The 20002-nt window shown below is 42.9% G+C and overlaps 1 protein-coding gene across 3 annotated transcripts in view; it reads right to left on the bottom strand.

Moving 5' to 3' along the window:
* Positions 1-1561: 1561 nt before the first annotated feature.
* The window catches only part of MMD (monocyte to macrophage differentiation associated), a 41404-nt gene continuing 22963 nt past the window's right edge, over positions 1562-20002 (bottom strand). Inside the window, exons 1-7 of one of the 3 annotated variants that reach the window (XM_032706681.1) lie at positions 18974-19107; positions 12582-12663; positions 6228-6388; positions 5385-5459; positions 4935-5036; positions 4476-4545; positions 1562-3766 (exon numbers count right to left, since the gene is read on the bottom strand). In XM_032706681.1, coding sequence (XP_032562572.1) covers positions 3566-3766; positions 4476-4545; positions 4935-5036; positions 5385-5459; positions 6228-6388; positions 12582-12663; positions 18974-19002 — 720 coding nt within the window. In that variant the 5' untranslated portion in view covers positions 19003-19107 and the 3' untranslated portion in view covers positions 1562-3565. Of the gene's footprint in view, positions 3767-4475; positions 4546-4934; positions 5037-5384; positions 5460-6227; positions 6389-12581; positions 12664-17747; positions 17834-18973; positions 19108-20002 lie in introns of those variants that run through there. The other 2 variants (XM_032706679.1, XM_032706680.1) reach the window with 2 other exon arrangements.

Here is a 20002-nt window from a genome sequence, read left to right on the forward strand (position 1 = left end):
TGAGAAATCCAGGGAAGGCAGAAAGCACCCACACCCTGGAGGCAGCTCTGCCTGCCATCCTGGCCACTCTTCTGTTCACTATTTTTAGCTTTAACCTCATGACACCTCTATTGATGGTGAAAGCAATCAGCAGCAGAACCCAGCATCCTGCCTTCTTTTAAAAATAGCAAAGCATGGAGAAAAGATTTAGTCAAGCACATGATGTGAACATGACAGCCTTGGCCTCCAGGGACATCTCGTGGGTACACACACCAGACCCAAGTAAAGGGCTGTGCAGAGGTCCTGACCAGGAGGGGCATTTAAGCAAAAAACAAACTCTGTGAAAAACTTTAGCATCTTGCCTTTGTCATGCTCATTCTGGTCCCTGCAAGATGATTTTGTAGAATCACAGAATATGCTGAGTTGGAAGGGACTCATAAGGATCACTGAGTCCAACTCCTGGCCCTGCACAGGACACCCCAAGGGTGACCCCATGTGCCTGAGAGCACTGTCCAAACCTGCTGTTCCCAGGGTGTCTCCCAGTATCCCATTTTTACACCAGAATTCAACTGATAGCAGCAAAGGCTGCAAAAACCACATTCAGCCACTCAAGCCTCACTTACTTACCTAGAACTGGGAGACAGTAACACAATTTCTCATCACAATCACAAGTAATCAAAGGGATGTGGGCAAGACAGAATTGGCAAAGCAGCCCTGCTTTTACACCTGCTTTTGGTACAGAAGGAAAAATGCCTTTTTGCCTTTTTTTTTGCTGTTGACTTAAAATCCCCAATGCAATTAAAAAAAAAAATCCTTCACTTCATAGAATTATTTTTCTATTCACATGATACTGTGTTATAAAATCACGACCTAAGGGTATCCAGTATTCCAAGTACCTGCAGCATCCCAGACATCTTCTGGAAAGGTCCATCTGCAAAGCTGAAATGTGTGTTATCACTGCTTCATTTAGACTTGTTGCACTTCTAAAACCTAAAGGCACAGAAAATACAGAAGCAAGTGCTTTTAAAAACATTTGCCTCAGGAAGACAAAGAAATCACATCTCTGTACAGCAGCAAACATTACTGGGAAAAGCACTGTCTCTACTCCTGGGAGGAAAGAGCCTGGAGAGCTGTAGTTAGATGGAGGGGAAAAAAAGAAAAGACTAATTGATATGCTTGTTTTCCAGAAAGAAACATATTTTTTAGTTCAGCTTGTCTATATTTTATGCAATGATCCTCCTCTAGGGATGGAAGCAAAATGATGTATTTCAGTGTTCTAAGTTGAAAAAAAGAAGCCCAATATATAATGGTATAAGAAAATTGATCCAGAACAGCAAAAGGGAAACCAGCAAGTTCCAAATATTGACCAAATGGAGACAGAAATACACTTTTTTCCATGCCACAAATTAAATAATTTGGATTGCAGTCTTTCCTACTACCTTTAAAGCATTGACTGAGCAAGCATGAGGGTTATCAGCTTCAGCTTGGGATCCCTTGTGCCAGGAGTGGCAGCAGTGTCCATCCCTGAGTTCCCTGGGTAAGCACTGGAGGGGAAAAAGAATAACCACCAAGACTACAAGAGTTTCCAAATTGCACCAAATGTTTATTGTTAGTCTAGTACATTCAGTATCATATTGACTAGAATACAGTAATTCAAAATATTTTTGGCGAATTGAAATTTTTTAAAAACCATTTCAAACACTCCAAAAAGCAATGCCATGAAAAATTAACTTAAAATTAAAACATACTCAAGCAAATAGTTTCACTTTTGACTACAGAAAACCTTTACACGTATTTTAGTGGTTTTAACAGTACTGCATTTCAACAAAATACATGAACTCACAAAAAGTGGAAAATATTAAAATAGACACAATGTTAAAAAACTGAGGCATCCAGATGTGTGAGACTGTTGCAGCAGGAATTACCTGCCCAGCTCTTCTCTTTGCTCTCTTTTGGGGCAGTTCATTATTCTTCTGTGGTGGTGCCACTTCTCTGATCACCTGCTAAACACCACACAGCAGTTCTTCAATACTTTGAATTTAAAGTTTGTCCCTCTTGTAAATTCCCTGTACAAATGTAAATATTCTAAAATCTGCTGCCCTCTGGCAAATCTAAGTGGAACGGGATCTTTAAAACATCCCTATCTTGCTACTCATTGCTTGCAGACAGGCAATATCCAGAACAAAATCTGAGAAAGGCAACGCATTTTGGTTTTGTTTTTAAATACTGACATGAAAAACTGAGTAAATTAGAAAAAGGATAAAGTCAATCTTAATATAAGACATTCATTACATAGTGGGACAGGATACAATTATTGGGCAAACAGTATTACAATGACTCTTCTACACTGGTCATTACAGCACGTGTTCTACAGTCATGACTCGCTACCACAGCTGGATTTCCTGTACAGACAGACAGCAACAAGGACCAGTTTTACTGTGAGAAGCCCCAGCATGACACCACATCGAGTTCCCCAAGCTCTGCTCCCTGGAAGGCTGTGCTTGTGGAGAACCACGAGCTCCAGGTGGGCAGCGATGCCCTGAACCTGCTCTGACCAGGATTTCCCAGCAGAACCACCCCGGCAAAAGCTGGTGGGACCAAGTTCTGTTGGTGGGTTTAAATCCCTCTGGAAATCCAAGCCTTAATGTTACAGCCCTGGAAAAATTCCTGGTTTGGACAGGGAGCATCAGTTGCCCCCCTCGCTTCACATCTCCCAGCCTTCACCCCAACCACTGCCAGGCTGGGCAGGACTGGGAACCTCGAGGAGACAATCACCTCAGCCATTCCCTTTGAAGCACTTCATCACAAATAAAACCAAGTTAAGGTCCATTTCAGTGGTACTACAGACCAGCAGAGTGCTGTCACGTTAGAACTCAGCAGAATCACATTTAGATTTTTGTTTGTCAAAGTGGTTACTACACTTACACCTTTAACACAACCTTTGGAAGAGGTACAAGGTTTGCTTGTCAGGACAGGGTGTGGAATGTAACCATTTCTTGCAAGAGTTTGCAACATGAGTAGCTGCATAGATGACAGTTGTGTGTCTTCAGTTCAATAAATGTACTTTTAAAGTTTACAAAAAACACAAAAAAGTCTCTATAAAAGTTTCACATTATACCAAGATAATGAGTGGTAAAAGTAGATTAGTTGTCTGTGATTCATGTTTAAGAAATGACTTAGTGGAAAGGTGATAGAAACCAATTTCAAATCAAGAGCATTAACGTTTGCACTATTGCACTGACTTCCCCATTTCAATCACTAATTTAGAAAAATTCACGTAGTTAAAAATTGTAAAATTAAACTAGGATACAAAATTTGTTTGTAAACATCAGGTAGCCAGTTCTGCTAACGTGGAATGGACTCTTGGTACTGCAGTACAGTATCCTGGTTATTTACAGCACTTGCCATGTGATGGGCAATGGCAGGACACAAACATCAGTTCACAGTAATTGTGTTCACAGAACTACCAAAGTCAGTGCAGTTTTGCTGTGCAATTTTTTCCAATTCCCCCGAATTCCTTAAGTCAAATAATACTGTTTACAGAGGCCGAGCGCAGGTTATTTTTATACCTATAGATATCTATCTCTCATAAGTGACGAATTTTGTCTGCAGGACTTCTGTAAAGGTACTTCCAGATGGCATAGTAATGGACAGCAGCTGCTGTGGCCACGAAGACGTGCCAGATGGCGTGGGCAAAGGGGATCACTCCATCACTCTTGAAGAACACCACGCCCAGGCAGTAGATCAAACCTCCCCAGGCAACCTCCTGCAGCCCCTCCGTGTTGGTCTGTCAACAAACAGGGACAGGTCAGCGTGGGATGGCAAGGGGGTAAAGAGTTTTTCATGTGTAAAATGCAACGTGGTTTCCTCCCCCTGAGCAAAGGAAGGTGGGTGTCACAGCTCAGAACATCTTGGACAAGGAGAAACGCAGTGTATTTATATCACACTTTGTGAAATGCACAGTGATGTATTTATATACTGTGTCCCAACAGCACTGTGGAAGTTGTATGCTTCTTAAGAAGCATAACTCAAGAACCAACACAGGTCTGATGGTTGGCTTCGTGCTCATCAGCAGAGACAAAGAAAACCACGTTACTGTGTGCAAACTTGAGTTTAAAGCAACTCCTACTGGTTGGATGAAACATTCAACAAGGTTTAGGTACAGCATTCAGTGGAGCAGTTAAGGCATCAGCCTTAACTATAAATGATAGTCAAAGTTTTGAAGTGGACAAGAGCCAGCAGGATACTTTTCAGATGCATCAAGAAACCCAAGCTCTGTTTATCTCCCCAGTGCAGCCCAGATTCAACAAAACAAGGCAGCACTTCACTGAAAGGTAGATCCAAAATATAACCAGCTGTATTTGGTTCTTCTGCAGAGAATATTTGCAATTATGGTGGACTAAAATAAACATTTTTCCCAAAAAAATAGAGCTGCACTGAACCTAATCTAGTTATAAAAGGCAAGTTTGTTGGTTTGTAATAGTCACATTCCTTACCATGGAAGTCACTACCAGAGCAGGAGAAAATCCCATCGCTAAATAGAAAAAGAGTTCAACGATCTTATACCTAAAAAGGAAGGATTTGAGTCATTTAAGGAGGTACAAGAGGATGAACACTTCCTTCAACAGTAAAAAAAAGTTTTATGTTAGCATGGGTCCATTAAATTATTCAAAAAGCTTTCCATGCAGAGACATCACCAATGTTTTATGACAAAATTAAAACTAGTATTTATCTGCACTGTACAGTTGCAGGCAATACCTTCCTAAATACTGCCTAGATGCCTTCACTTGCATCATGTACTAGTGAGAATAAAACACTGAGACAACTTAAATTTTCTTACTGGATGAGAACCTCAGTAACTCATCTCCCAAACAAACAAACAAAAAAAAAAAGTCTGGTCTTGTTCTCTGAGGATGATTTTCAGTTTGAAGTCAAATGCAAAGAATAATTCTTACTTTTCATGGTAGAGAAATACATAAAGGGTTCCTCCAGCAGCCATCAGCCAGATAAACCATCTCATGTGAGATGCCAGAGGTCCCAGCTCACGGAGGTTTAACCTGGAGGCACAGAGGTTTCAAGAGACAGAAGTGATGAATGAACACACTGACACCCTGGTAGTGGGGCTTGACAAAAGTAAATAAAGATTCAGGGCTTTAACTTCAGCGTGATGGGGGAGCAGGCACTGGGACATTCCACCCACAGAGAGGTAGAAGGGGTTTGCACTGATGGGAGGGAAGCACGAACTGGGGTATGTGGAATATAAATAAACTACTTTCTAATGTTTTCTAACATTACTTTCTGTTCAGCAAGTCCCAGGAGGTTACATTACATTGCCTGTCACAGTACAGAATGTGGGCAGTTGCACCTAAGAAGGTACCTACAGATTTTGGAAGGCAGCTCCTTACCATGGTGCATATGAGGCTGCGATGAAGACGTAGATCATCATCCTGTCACACATGTGGAAGCAATGCTCCATTGTCCTGGCAGAGAGAGAGCAAGTCACCAGGGCAGATTTTGCAAAGATTTTTGTGTCATCTCATTCTCCTGATGCACTTTGGAATTACTTTGGGGAAAATCCCACCAGCTCCACGACCTCTTAAAGCCACGTGGAAGGAGCGAGACATGTAAGAGCTGAGCACTCCTTCTCCACCCCACTGTGCATCCTGCTCCCTGCCAGGGAGGCAGAGCTGTCACATCAACTCTGCCTGATCCAGAAACTATTTAGTGACTACTGGCTAGATCCAATTTACGGCCCAGAATTACACAGGGGTCATAATGGGACCAAAAAATCCAAAATAAAATAAAAAATAAATAATAAATCACATGTCAGTTTTGCTGCCTTGCTCCCAGGGAGGCTTTCTGCTGGTTAGCTGGCTATTGTGTTATAATTCTCTTGGCAAACTCTGTGTTCCTCAAAGCACTTGAGCATGCCATAGTCCCACACAGTGTTCTCATTTCTGCAGTGGGGTATTATTCATCATCCACTTAGACTATGTTTTTCCCATTCTGCTTCTGGATTAAGAGCCACTAGGGCCTACAAAAACACATGTTTTCTTTGTGAAAAAGCAGCAGACACTGAAGCTCATTTATACACGAGCTTGGCTCACTATTTCTTCCGACAGAATCGAGGGTGGTTTTTTTCATGATTCAGTAAAAAGCACCACTCCAGCCTTCTGTAAAACCAGCTCTGACTGAGAGACACAACGGAAAAACATCACAGAACAAAGTGAAACGTCTTCTCCCCATACCTTAAGTGACTCTTTTTCCAAGACACGATGTGAAACACCGTGGAGACGATGAAGAGGGCGCAGAGCCCCACCCCGTACATCCACGCCGTGATCTTCTCCCAGCGATCGTCAGACAGCCGGTGCAGGAGGGCACTGCCCACAATCGCGGGGACAATGAGGAACTGGGAAAACAAAGGGACACTGTTAAGCCCTCCCCGCAGTACCACCCACAGAGCAGCACCAGCAGGCAGGGAGAGCTGCAGCCAGGCCATATGGCCTGTCCCCACCCAGAGAAAGTTTGTCATTGAGTTTTAAGACACAGCAGCGTCTTGGAACACGGCTCAGGCAACAGTTGTAGCTGTTTGTGCTAAATCTCTCCTCCCGTGGTAGCAGGGAAGGTTACCAGCTCCTCCAGCCACGACACAAAATCAGACAAAAAGCATTGCCAAGTCTTAGCAGTGGTTTTATTTTCATATTCTGCTTTGTTTCTTTAAAACCATGTCGATATTACTCCAGATTGGATTCAAGCCACCTCTAGTGCACAGAGGCAGAGCACAGGACAAACCAAAATAAACCTGAATCCCAAATGAAAAGAACAAAGCATTTAGCAGTGGGCAGTTGAGAGAATTAAGCAATAGTTTTGCAGAACTTGGGTTTTAGATATCATAAATAAATTAGCTGCAAACTTCTCTCATGAGCAGATTCTCAATGCACAAAGATGTTCTTTTAATGCAGTGTATCCAAGTCTGTTTTCCTTCCCACCTCCCTCTCAAGCATTTTTAATTCACATCTTCCCAAATAAGCACTGTTTGAACACCGTGATGGAACTAGAATTAGCATGTTTGGATGAAGCATCCAAGAAATGGGCTGCAGGCTTCACATACATTTAAAACTATCCTCCTTTCCAGAATAAAATACATGATGCACCTTTGTATCCCTCAGAAAAAAAGGAAAAAAAAGAGGGGGGGGAGAAATAACCCAAACAAAATAAAAACATGTCCAATAAGTATTTAAAGAAGAGAAGCAACTGGCTCAGATATTTCTACCCCTCTGCTTCCACTATCAAGGCACATCCTTGTCAGCCTTCTAGTTAAAAATGCTGCACAAGTTCCCTTCCAGGCCCTACAGTGTGTCTTAAGATGCTAATTGGTTCACTTGAATTGCAAATAAGCTTCTTAGATTAAATTCTTCATAATTTAACCCAAGTCTCATATGCTAAACAATAAAGCCAGGAACAAGCAATGTTTAAACAAATCTGGCCACTTTGCATTACAGGTTGGATAGCTCAGAGATCAAAGGTCTGGTCTGTCCTTTATCTACTGACAGACCAGGAGACATCGAGGCTCTGATCAGTGCAGAGGATGCAGAGCAAAGCAAATGGATCTAAGAAGCAACTGGTTGATCCAGGGAGTTAACAACACAAAAGAAGCAGCTTTTCCTTCTGGCTTTCAAGTAGTTTCGTTACTGTTGTATTTTCCTATGTTTTGCAAAATTTATTACATTTACACCAAAGCTGCAGAGCCATGGAAATGAAAAGTATGGCATTGCTTTATCCACAGCACTGGGACCAGAGGTGAAAACACTTCCTGAGCTCTGTAATGACTCTGGAAGTTGACTTTGTGCACTTTCAGGCCAAACATAGTCTGCCAGTCTGGCTCCTCCTTTATCACCAACCATAAGTTTCCATACACATATATCCTGGACAGCCCCCAAATTCAGGGAAGGTTGAAGGAGATCAGTCACTCCTGTTTTCCACATATGACACACAGTTTGAAGTGTGGCTGAAGCCCTTGAGGCAGCCAAGAAGGGATGAGATGTGACAGTTGCTTCAGTTGGGTTCTGCAGGACACAGGAGGATACTCAGCCCCAAAAATAGTGCTGTAACCATGTTTCTTTAAGCTGTGCAGTCCCACTGTATCCACATTTATCAGTTTCCTTCCCAATTTCTAGTGCAAATTTCAGTTTTGACTAAACTTGAGAGACAACTAAAAGGTTTCAGGGACATTATGTACCCACAAGTACAAGGCAAAATAGGAAACCCCTCCTAATTCCCTACTAACAGCCGAGCCATGAGCTGCTCAGAGGCTCTGCTCGAGACCATTTCAGAGGAAGGGAGCCCTCTTGGGAAACAAGATTTAGATACTACACAGAATAATTTGCCTTTCTTACACAGATACCCCAGCTCTTTACTGATATGCTCAAATAAATATTTCACAAGTTAAGCTTTGATGTGTGATGCTCAAATAGGCCATAACAAAGTTCAGCGTCAATCAGCTTTTCCCAGTAATTATTTTATCTAAAGTAATGGGGTTAAAACAAATAAGCAATTTTCTTATCACTTCCTACTCTGCACCTTCAGAATGAAGAGTTCAAATGAGCACATGAATGAAGACCTGACTTAGTCCCTTTTCTGCCTTGTCCTGGCTCTGCAGAACAATTCCCCTTCTCCCAGGGAACAGCTCTATACCCGGGAGAAGGACTGACTGTTTTATTTTAAGTATTCTATCTGGAAACACTTTCCCCTCTGTGCCTGATAGGCACCATGGGAACAGTCAGACTAAACAAGAGATGTTTTATTACTCTGCTTTTTGGACCCAAAATAGCTAGATTAAATTCAAAATCCAGAAATGATACCCTGCTGCTCCAGCCAACTGGATAAAAGTCCTTTAGATAGCAATGCCATGACAGAGAACATATGGTACAATGGGCTTCATCCATCTTACAAAAGAAACACAACACTTCAATTGACAAAACAAGGCAGATTTTCCCATGTTCATTTGAAAAGTCCCCAGCACAAGAACTACATTTTAATCTCCAGCCTTCAGAAGGGAGAAGCAATTATCAGTCCTTTAAAAGGAGGGACACTTACCAAAAAAAGTAGCCAGAGAATCAGATCTAAGAGAATGAGTGTGATTGTGCCGTGTCATTTTAGGGTGATGACACAGCATTTCTAAGTTGCCAATATTCCCAGGAAAAAAACAGCTACAAGTCACAAAACCTTTGCTTATTTTCATCAAGGAGTGCAACTCTTCCAAATGATTATCATCAGACCCAGTAACTTAATGTATTGAGAACAAACCCAGAACTGTGATACTCCAATTTACTAATTTTAGCACCCTGATTAATCCTGGCTACATCTCAAGTGGGACTGGAAGAGAGAGGTGCAGAACAAAAGAGAAGGCAACAGTTCCCTAAGTTTTCTAGACAAGTGCCAGAGTAAAATGAGAGCATGAAAGTAAAAACCCCTTTGAAATAAGGAGGAAGACAAAGGAATAAAATATTTTTATTTACAGCTATAGGCAGGAATCTTTAAGAAGAGACTTGGGCACAACCTCCCCACATGTTACCTATTTTGGGAAACCAACTACCACAAACTGTCAGGATGAGCAAAAAGCCTTAAGGCACAAAGAAAGAGGCTGAAACAGTAACCTGTGAACCTGAGCAGACCCACTTCAGGGAAATTACACTCTCTGGTTACCAACTTGCAGCAAAGTATCTTCCCTCTGTCTGGGATTCTGCTCATGATTCTGCTCCATTGGCCAGTGTTTTATCTGTGTTCTTTGTTTCTGTACACAACTTCTCCCACAGTGAGGTTTAAAAATCTGTTGGAAATTTTGCTTTTGCACATAACAGTCATGGCAAATTAAGTTATTTTCTGTGCACTAAGGGCATAAAGATGGTCCATACTCTTCCTCTTGGGAAAGGATGACAACTGAAAGATCCACAAAGCTGCCAAAAATCACGTGTGACACGTAGAGGGAGCCATGAAGGGCTGTGTCCATGTCCAGCTGCTGGTCCAGGCCAAGTACCATCTCTCCCTACTCATCAGTTTTCCCCTCAAATAAGGAGACCAGTGCCATGGAGTGGGAAGCCCATGGGCAACTTGGGCTGTGCCACACACAGTGCAGAGAAACTCTTCCTACAGTCAGGTGCAATGGAGGCATTTTCATCACAGGAGCCCTTCTCAGATTTTGATGACCCCCTTCTCCTGTGCTCACATGTCCTGCTAAATGCTCCAAGTCTCATCGTTTAAATATTTACATTACTTCTATTTTCCCAAGCACTGCACAAATCCAGTCTGGAAAAGAGGCCATAGCTTAATTTAAAGAATAGTTCCTCCTTTTAAGGCAGCTGGAAGAAACTTTTTGAGCAGTATTAAAGCAAGCCATGCCTAAATTCTGAGGTTTTAACACAACAGGGCACATCTTTTGTCTGATAAACCTTATGCACACTAGAAAGTTTCATGATGAAAGAGCCATCCCTCCCCTCAGACTTAGCTTACCTTACAACTCCAATTCTTACAACCCCTGCTTCTCTCATGCACTGCTTCCTTCCTGTTCTTCTAAACACAGAGAACAGTCTTTTCTGTCTCTGTTTTCAACTACTGAGCTGCCCTTCCTGTCTCTTACTGTCTGAAGGCAAGGCAGTGCTTCATTTAAAGCTAAAAAAAAAAAAAAAGATCAAGGCATTTTAAATAGCCTTACTAGCTGGAAATTTGAAGATGCCTTACTCTGCCACAAAAAGTTACCTTTTAAGCATTGTAGCAAAAAAAGCTATGCCTGGGACTCTGTACCCTCATTTATCATTGGGGATTTTTTTATTAAGCAACTGCCTAAACTGACTCCTGTGTAATTTTAAGTCGAAAACCAGATGGGATACCAGCTGAGGAGTACAGCCCCACTCATAAATTACAAGTGGACTGCTTCCTGAATTATGAATATATCTCTTTATTCCAAACCTTTATGGAGAGCCATTGCTAAATTCTGTTTAGAATTAGCAATGTCTAATTGAAAACTCACACTATAACCCAGTGGCAAAGACTCACCCATTTGACCATCTGACATTAGTCTGTGACACAAAGAAGCTTTTTCTGTATAATCCACTGTTTTCCCAGCTTAGATTCCATTTCAAGCCTTTAATTATTGATCAAAAGTTAGTTATTGCATCCATCTTTATTTTAACAGTTCATGGTAGGTTTTACCACATATTTTGACTGTTCAGGAGGTAATTAGACAGCACAGACTGCAGCATTCCAAAAAATACTGATGCATCTTGGCTGTAACCTCCTGCTAACAGGCAGAAATAAGACATGCCTGTTTTTCAACTAGGTGAAAGCTAAAATTGCAAAGGAGCACAGCAACCTCTGCCAGATATTTTGAAATCTAACTTTTTGGCCAGAGTAAACAAGATTTGCACAAGGATTATGAGATAAACTACATATTTGTGCTAACTAACAGAATGTTGCTTCATTCCCTAGGCAAGTAAGCATATATTTACATAATGCTGTACATGAGACCCTTGGCTTAGGAACACAGAAGCTTCAGTTAACTTTTCTATGTGTAAAAAACAAGTGATTCTGTTTTCACCAGCACCATGGAGCTGTATGTTGGTTATTTATAAAATATTCACAAAGCATCCTTAAGAACAGAGCTCCTTCTAGAGCTGAAGAGTCCTGGGCACTACCTTGAGCTCTGCAGCTCACTCAGACACTCTGGAGATAAGGGACTGAGGACAAAGACAAACATACTTCAAATGTTTGGAGTTAAACAAGGGATTGAGGAGAAGCACAAGCTGCTTTTATAAAAGGGCAAATGCTATCTTAAAAAACAAACAAACACATTTTTAAGTCCTTTTCAAAGTGCCAGACAGCAAATTAAACTTCCTAATTACTAAAAAAAAAAAAAAAAATCAACCAGCAAAGGGGACTGCTTTCCTTATTCTGCATGTCTATATTGTATATTCAAATGTAGAATGAGTCTTTCACGTTATGAAAATAAGGACAGAGTGGGAATTTTCACAAGGCTGTCAGCACTATTGGTGCCTCTTTGCAAAACAGTAGATTTCTTGAAGAATTGATTCACAGATATCAAGTATCAGACCTGAGCCAGTCCAGCTTTTCTAGCTCATACCCCCATGAGTCTGATAAAGCCTTTACCTGAACATGGATAAAGCTTTCTTGTACTTGCAGTACACAATTACACAACAGTATGTCAGCACAGAACTGGGAAATCCACCTTGCAGGGTTAACTATTATTGGCCTATATTCCCTTTCTCACAGGCATCCTTTGACTGGGATAGAGGAAAAATGTCTAGTTAAAGACTTATAACTTTGCTAAAAAGTAACCTTATGAAGCATCTGGAGCTCCTGGAGATTCAGAACAGGCGCCAGCCATCACCAAACATCTGATTTTTCTGGACTGCCAGAGCTAAAGCTTATACACACAAAACCAGTGAGGTTGTAAATATGAATACACTCGGGCAAAGGTGAGCATTTAGCAATCCAAACCCACAAAAATTTACTGAAATTATCTGGGTTTTTTAAAAAAAAAAAAAGAAAGAGAAAAAGAGGAAAAAAAAAAAAAGAACTGTACTTACTGCATGTGTGTAACAGTTAGCAGCATGCTCATAGCAAGTGGGTTTGTAGCGGCTGTTGGCTGGAGCTGGGTGGTTCATGAACCTGTTGAATAATTAAGAGGTACTTTTAGGCAAGTTAATAAACCATCTCTTGGAGTGTCCTGAAGGAATATCTCCAACCTAGCAGCGTTAAGAATTATAAGTACAGACACGTTCAGAGTAAGTGTTATTTAACCTGAGCTCTCCCAGGTCCTCCCCACCAGCAGCACACGTTAAAGCAATTTCTGTGCCTGCCTGTCACAGTGCTTGGTTATCTTCCATCAAGGTTTCCCACACATCAAGACTCCCTCTTTTCTGACAGCTTGGTCAGATGAAGAATGAACTATTTCCTATTTAAATTAGATAATATGGACTTGAATTACTCTTGAAATCTGGACTCCATAGCCGCCAAGGGTTACTCTTCTTTTAAGAAGTTCTTGAAACTACAGCAACAGTCCAGTTCTTCAACACCTTGGAATAAACCAACCTGAACACTGACTCTTTGATTCCTATAGCAAGCAATATTTGTGTTTGGAGTATTGGATGGCTCATTTTTTCTTTAAGGCCAATCCTATCTTGTGTCTATAACTAAGATTCAAGATACACAGGGATGAAAGGAGACTCTCATGGTCAGCTTTGAAGAGGAAAAATTTCAAGAGGTTTACCATAGACATTCCACCTTTTTCTCTAGGAATTTTCAAACATTACCTAACAAACAAACAATCACACCAAACACAGTCTGTGCAAGCCAAACAGAATATGATGAAACTTGAGAAATCTTTAGAAGAACTTGCCAATGCAAACGTTTCATTTCACTGTAGTAAAATACCCAAACACTTGAGTTGTTTCTGTGAAACTACACAATTTAGACCTGTGTAGAAACACCTGTAAAAGCCAGCAAACATCTATATGCAAGCAGTTAAATCAGAGCTATAAACTGCTCCAGCTCCAGTACTGTGTGTTATCCCAGCACAGCTGACTGTCCCATGAAAGGGATTCTCCTTCACTAATAATTCCTGTTTACTCCAGGAATGGTTTATTATAAAGCCATGCACTGACAATTAGTCACATATCCAACAAACCAGGAACAGCTTCACAACAAATACAGAATATGTCTGTATGTTCACAACTGAGAGCAGCTTTTTTAGCAAGATTTATATAAAAAGCTTGTTAGACAAACGTTGGTACTTCCCCGTGTCCCTCCTGGCTTAAGTCAAAACGAGTCCTCTTCTTATGACATCCATAAAATATTGGCTGACCTCAACCCAGGGAAAAACAAACAACCAACCAAAAAAATCCAACCCAAATCTTACAGCTTGAGTAAGCAGTTCCAAATCTGTGGGATACTTCATTTGGTTTTCTTGGCTGATTTACTAAGCGATTTGTGAACCATTTTTTTCTAAGCTCCTCTATGAAAATGTAGCAGCAATGAAAAAACAAAAGTGTCGTGATCTCTCCCCAAATTGTGGCAACTTCAAGAAACAGTTTCAGTTGTTACTAATACAAAGGATAAGACAAATGTGAATTTAATTCACAGACACTGAGTATAAATGGTTGTCAGCAAATTAATAACTCCACAGGAGTTAATATATGGTTAAAAAATGGCAATTCCTTTGTCAGTGACAAGTGGCACCTTGCTCTCCTCTCCAAGAGGACAATGACACCATCATCATATACACACTCACAAAACATTTGTTGTCCAGTGCTTACAGGTCTTCAACAGCTGCTGAAGACCATCTCTGCATCCTCTAAAGCTGGAACATTCAGTTCACTCAGTTCTGCTTCCAAATTAGGAAAACATTTAAAAATAAAAGCATCTGTTGGCTCAGCGAGTGACCAGGCTCAGACTGCCCTTGCCCGACTCCATAAATTCAAAGTCATGGGAAACTTTTCACTGATCACATCTAGAATATTATTGCATTTCTCTGTGATGGTACTTAGAAGTTCCACAAGAAGCAAAAAAGAAAAAAAAGAAAAAGAAACCCAAAGCTGAAGAATCAAAGGGAATAAGCTTATACTCAGTAGGAGCTTTGTAACTCCCACTGTTCCTAATTTCTATGTAAGATATTATTACTATCATATAAAAATCTATAAATAATTGAAGATAGCCTGCTAATGGGATGTTCTATTATCCAGCAGAGGACTACTTGTAATTCTTTTTCCTTTTATTTAGTAGAAAATATACTCCATCTTTCTAAAGCAGCCACAACAGAGCTCGGGGCAATGTTAGATTTTAGACAGAATTATGAACGAACACTTCAGAAATTAGAACCCCTTGCTCTCAGTAATTTGAAGACAGTTATTAGCAGCAGAATAGAACACAAAAACAGTAACAAAGCCATCCTTGCTCTGTTATCTACACAAAGGGTTGGGGTTTTTTCCCCTTTGTGGCATCACAGGAACAATGCAAATATCCATTCACCTGTGGTAAATTCAGGCTGGCAAAACAGACAAGCACCAGAGAACTTTGCACTTACAAAACATTTCAAACATTTCTTCTTATTTTACATACAGTAACAACAAAAATGGTCAGGAACACAGCTGTTGAAAGATTTACTGGACGTCCTCGACATCCCAAACTCGTTCTTTCTCCACCAGAGAGGGTTCCAGCAGAACCCCAAGGCCAGCAACACTTCACTCATCCCCTTCACCCACAGGTTTACACCAGTAACACACCACCACTGGTGTGTTTTGACAGGAGGGGCAGAGTTCAGCTTTACCTCTGCCTTAAAAAATGGGTCTCACAACACCCCAGTAGCACCTTTGCTGTGACGTTCCTGCACCTCTCCCTTCTGAAGGGCACCAACTGCAAGATCCAGGCATCAAACACGAGCACATTTGCTCAGGTCACTTCTCACAGGCAGTGCTCTTAGTAGAGCAAAGGTTCAGTTCTTTCCCCCTTCCTTTTGACAATTAATTATTTATAAATGTTATCAGAAACAACTTCAGAGGGAGGATCACTAAAGAGGTGGTTGCACAGGGCAATAATTGCAGCTTCTCTTGTGTTTCTCTCATTTCCAGTTTGACAGTTCAGGCTTAAGGTCTTCAGAAACAGACCTGAAGTTTGAAAATAGCTGCTCTGTGATATTATTGAAGTACACATCAAAACCAGGAGAAATTATTTTGACACATAGAGTTGAAGTCAGCCATGTACTCCTGCAGTTATAGGTATGTAGGACATGGCAACATAAAGGCAGAACAATGTGGTTATAGACTTATCCACATTCTAGAGGCAGAAACTGCTCTGTTCTTTCTTAGAGATAAATAAATAAATAAATAAACCCCACTCCACCAACAACAGATGCTTCTTGTTTTCTGCCACATGAATACTGAAACACAGGGACATTGTTCTTCCTCCTGTCTACAGGTCACGTTTGCCTCTTCTGGAAAAGATCATTGTGGGAATTATAATCTCACCTTCCTAAAAGTGGAAGCTCAATTTACAGCATTCAGATGCTGTTTACTCCCAAACAAAGGCTCTCTATAACACAACCATTAAGGTTATTATCAAATGCAGAACAGTCTGATAAAGTCCCACTGAACTGGACTATAATTTACAGAATTATAAAGCTTCTAAGTGAAGCCTTTTGATTTTCTAGCAAATCTCTGATGCCTTCTTTAATTGCAGGGCTCCAGTGAAACTGGAGCCATTTAATCAGGGGATATTGTAGCACATCTCACAAGAAAACAGAAATACTTCTCCATTTCAGATACTGACAATCCAAGATCTCCAATATAAAATATTAATGCCTTCAATACCAGAATATGAAATTACTGAAATTAAGAGACTAAGAACTGCTTGCAGCCAGGCAGGAGAGCAAGATGCTTTCACACTGAGCTGAGCTATGAGTTCCTTTTCACAATTTAAATGCATTCTCAATGCTCAACGTCTGCTTGAGGCCAAGGAAGTCCAAGCTCCAGAATTCCACAGCACGCAAACAACCTTCTTTGATGAGCACATTCCCAATAGAAGTGGAAAAGGGGTATTGAGAAAGACATACAACAATTTAAAACAAGAGGGAAGAAACTCAGACCTGTCCCTTTACACTGCTTGAGCTCTGATCCTGAAATACTTTGAATATTTTAAATGCTAAACACAGGGACTGATCCATCCTTTGTGAGAGACCCCAGTCTCAAGCTCCTATTGATTCCCGAGGAGCAGATGCTGCCTGTTTCACAGCGATTCCAGAATTAGGAGAGGATAGTATTTGGGAGACAAAGCAGGAGGAAAATCTGAGGGTTCTTAATGCTTTATCTTTGCATGCAAATCCAGCTTAGAAAAATAAATTACAAAATCCCAAAATCTACTGCACATCTCTGTATGGCACTTGTCTGGCAGCACAGCAAGATTAGACCCCAGACTGCAGAAGGGAAATAAATCTTGCCTTATTCATGATTCCCATCTGCTGAATGAATTATTCTTTTAAGCATGAAGTAAAATGTCAGGAAAAACAGCAAGCAGTGATAACGGCCTTGAAGATCTGGATTTTTTTTTTTAGTCCTTTCAGGAAGTATATTTCCTTTATTCAGCTCAAGAGACCTCATACTTCCTTTTATCAACATAAAAGCACATTATCCCTTTCTGTGTCTTTCTTTCTTTGTGCTTTCCAGCAGCAGAAGCCATTTAGACCCAACAAACCACAAATAACAGCATATGAGAAACTCCAACAGGGTGGGCGTAACTCCACAAAACCAGCATTAGCACACATTAAATGGGGTTCAAAATTGCTTCAGTATCTAAATATATGCTTCAGTATCTAACACGTTATCTAGGTTCTTTGTTTTCAAGAGGAAAGACAAAAAAAAAAAAATCACCAGCAGGTCAAAACAGATCAGCACTACATTTTCATGATGAACATTTAGGTAAGATTTTGAAGAGATTCTAAAAGGTTCATAAAAAGCCTGCCAAATTGGCTGATATTTCCTCTTTACAAATTCATTCAGTTAAAAATAGAGCCATACTCCTCTTCACTAGGCGCCTTCCTTCCTGGATTTGACAGTATCTAGTTGTGGTTTGTAACTGCTCACACAATCTTTACTATCACCGAACATCTGAGGCACAGAAATAATTCAGATCAGCACAGAAGCAGTTCCCTTATTTGGAAATATCAGTGAAATCACACACTGTGCAAAGGTTCATGTACTTACAGCACGATACTAAAGATGAAAGGAAATCTGCAATACTCAGAGAATCCATAAACAACTCTGGTACCATGCATAGATTAGGTCACGGAAAAAAATGCCTGTGCATCCCCCACTGACCTCCCCAAAGGTCCTCAGCCTTCCAGCAAGTACAAAAGGCAACATTTCAAGTGAAGAAGGGGCAGCAAAGTCAACCCTGGGTGCTGCGGCACATCTGAGCTCAGGGGCAAGGCACCAGCCAGCTTAGCAGCCAAGGTGTGGGCTAGCACAGAAAAACCACATCCGACTGCATTTGCATTTTTCTCTCTCGGTTCTCTTTCAATTTTATTTCCCTTTTAGTACTTAGGTTTTAGTTTCTTGAGCAAGTTGGTGAAAGGAGAGCAGGGCAGCCCTATGGTGGGTACCTGCTGAGGAAAGGCACCAGAGAAACTGTCCTTGCCCCAGAGATGGACTGTCCATCAATAGTTATCAGCCTTGCATCCCAACTTTGGGCAAAGAAGAACCTAAAGCCCATAGATGTACATGTTTATCTAGAAACCGTGACCGCAGTTACCCAATCAATCCTGCCATGAACACAAGCAGAATCTTTTTAAGCTGAAAAAGGGCTGATTTTTAAGCTGAAAGAGCGTAGATTTAGATTGGGCATCAGGAAGAAATTCTTCCCTGTGAGGGTGGTGAGGCCCCGGCACAGGTTGCCCAGAGAAGCTGTGGCTGCCCCATCCCTGGAAGTGTCCAAGGCCAGGTTGGACAGGGCTTGGAGCAGCCTGGGATAGAGGAAGGTGTCCCTGCCCATGGCAGGGGGATGGAAGGTGGAACGAGATGAGCTTTAAGGCTGAGCTTTAAGGTCTTTCCAACCCAAACCATTCTGGATTCTATGATTCTATAACCAATCCGCCCGGAGAGGCAGCTGGACGAGGATCTCCAGCGCTCTGCGGGTGCCGGACCCAGCCCGGCCCGGGAGCCACAGGTCGGGCCCCGCGCGATCCGACCCACGGCCGGATGCGCGACCCTTCACCCGCTTAACGGGGGCAGCAAATAAACAAATAAAGAAACAAACCCCATCCAGACCCCCCATACACACACCCCCCATCCCCTCGCACCGCTCGGGACGGCCCTGCCCTCCCCGCCCGCCACCAGCGATGCCGCGGCAATCCCGGCTCCCCCACCCATCCCTCGGGGAGAGCACGGGGAGGAAGGGGGAGCCCCGCCGGGGGACGGCGGGACGAGCTCACCTCCGGAACCGCTCCCGGAGCCGCCGCATGGGTCCGGGTCGGGGGGTCGGGCCGGGGGGCTGCGGGCGGCTCCGGGGGCGGCTCGGGCCGGGCTCCGGGCCCGCATTGGCGAGCGAGCGGCCGCGGCGCGCAGGACGGCGGGCGCCGGGCGGGCTGAGCGCGGAGCCGGGCGGGCGGCGGCCGCTTTAACCGGCCCCAGGGCTCCCTCAGCCCGCGCCGCCCCCGCCCCGGCCCCGGCCCGCCCACCGCGCCACGGCCCGCCCCGGCCATGGCGGGCGGCACCGCCCCCCGGCACCGCCGCCGCGGGGACCGGGCTGGGGGAGCGCCGGGGGCCGCGGCCTGGCTGCGGGGCTGAGGGTTCCGGGGAACAACGGCCGCCGTGTCGGCGCTGAGGGTTCCAGGCGGCCGCTCCTCCCGCAGCCTCGCAGGGGGGTGGAACGGCGCCGGGGGATGGCGGTGGAATTGCATTGTCTTGGCTCGTTCGCCCACGCGAGCGGGGAGAGGAGGGCTTGGCGGTGGCAACGCGCCTCGTCCTCGAAGCCTGGAAGCTGAAGGAGCCCTTCCACAAGGGATGCGGCACCGGCTGAGCCGGGTGTCCTCACCCCCCCTGCCCGTGGGGTCCCTCCCGCTGTGGAGGTGCCCAGCAAAACACTCCTGCTTTGCTGTCACATCAACCTGCATGTGGGGTAATTTACTCCGATTCGAGGTTCCAGTGTTGAGCCTGCCTGTGATAACCTGACTAGCTGCCTTAGTTCCCCTGCCTGTACACCGTAATCTTATCTACTCCAAACAAACTTCCAAGTAAGGGTTATTCCACTACGTGAAGGGACCACGTCAAGCCTGTTTCCGTAAGATGAATGTGGTGTTGCCTCGTATTGTACAAATCAGGGTATGAATTAGGAGAATATTACGTTCTATTCATGCTCCTGTTGTGGAATCTAAGATCTTGTTTACAGTGGAATTTTGAATGGTTCCAGCCCTCAACAAAAGTGATTAGTAGAGGAACACTGAAGCAAACCACGGGTTTAG

Source organism: Chiroxiphia lanceolata, chromosome 19, assembly GCF_009829145.1.
Source record: "Chiroxiphia lanceolata isolate bChiLan1 chromosome 19, bChiLan1.pri, whole genome shotgun sequence".
NCBI classification, from domain to species: domain Eukaryota; kingdom Metazoa; phylum Chordata; class Aves; order Passeriformes; family Pipridae; genus Chiroxiphia; species Chiroxiphia lanceolata.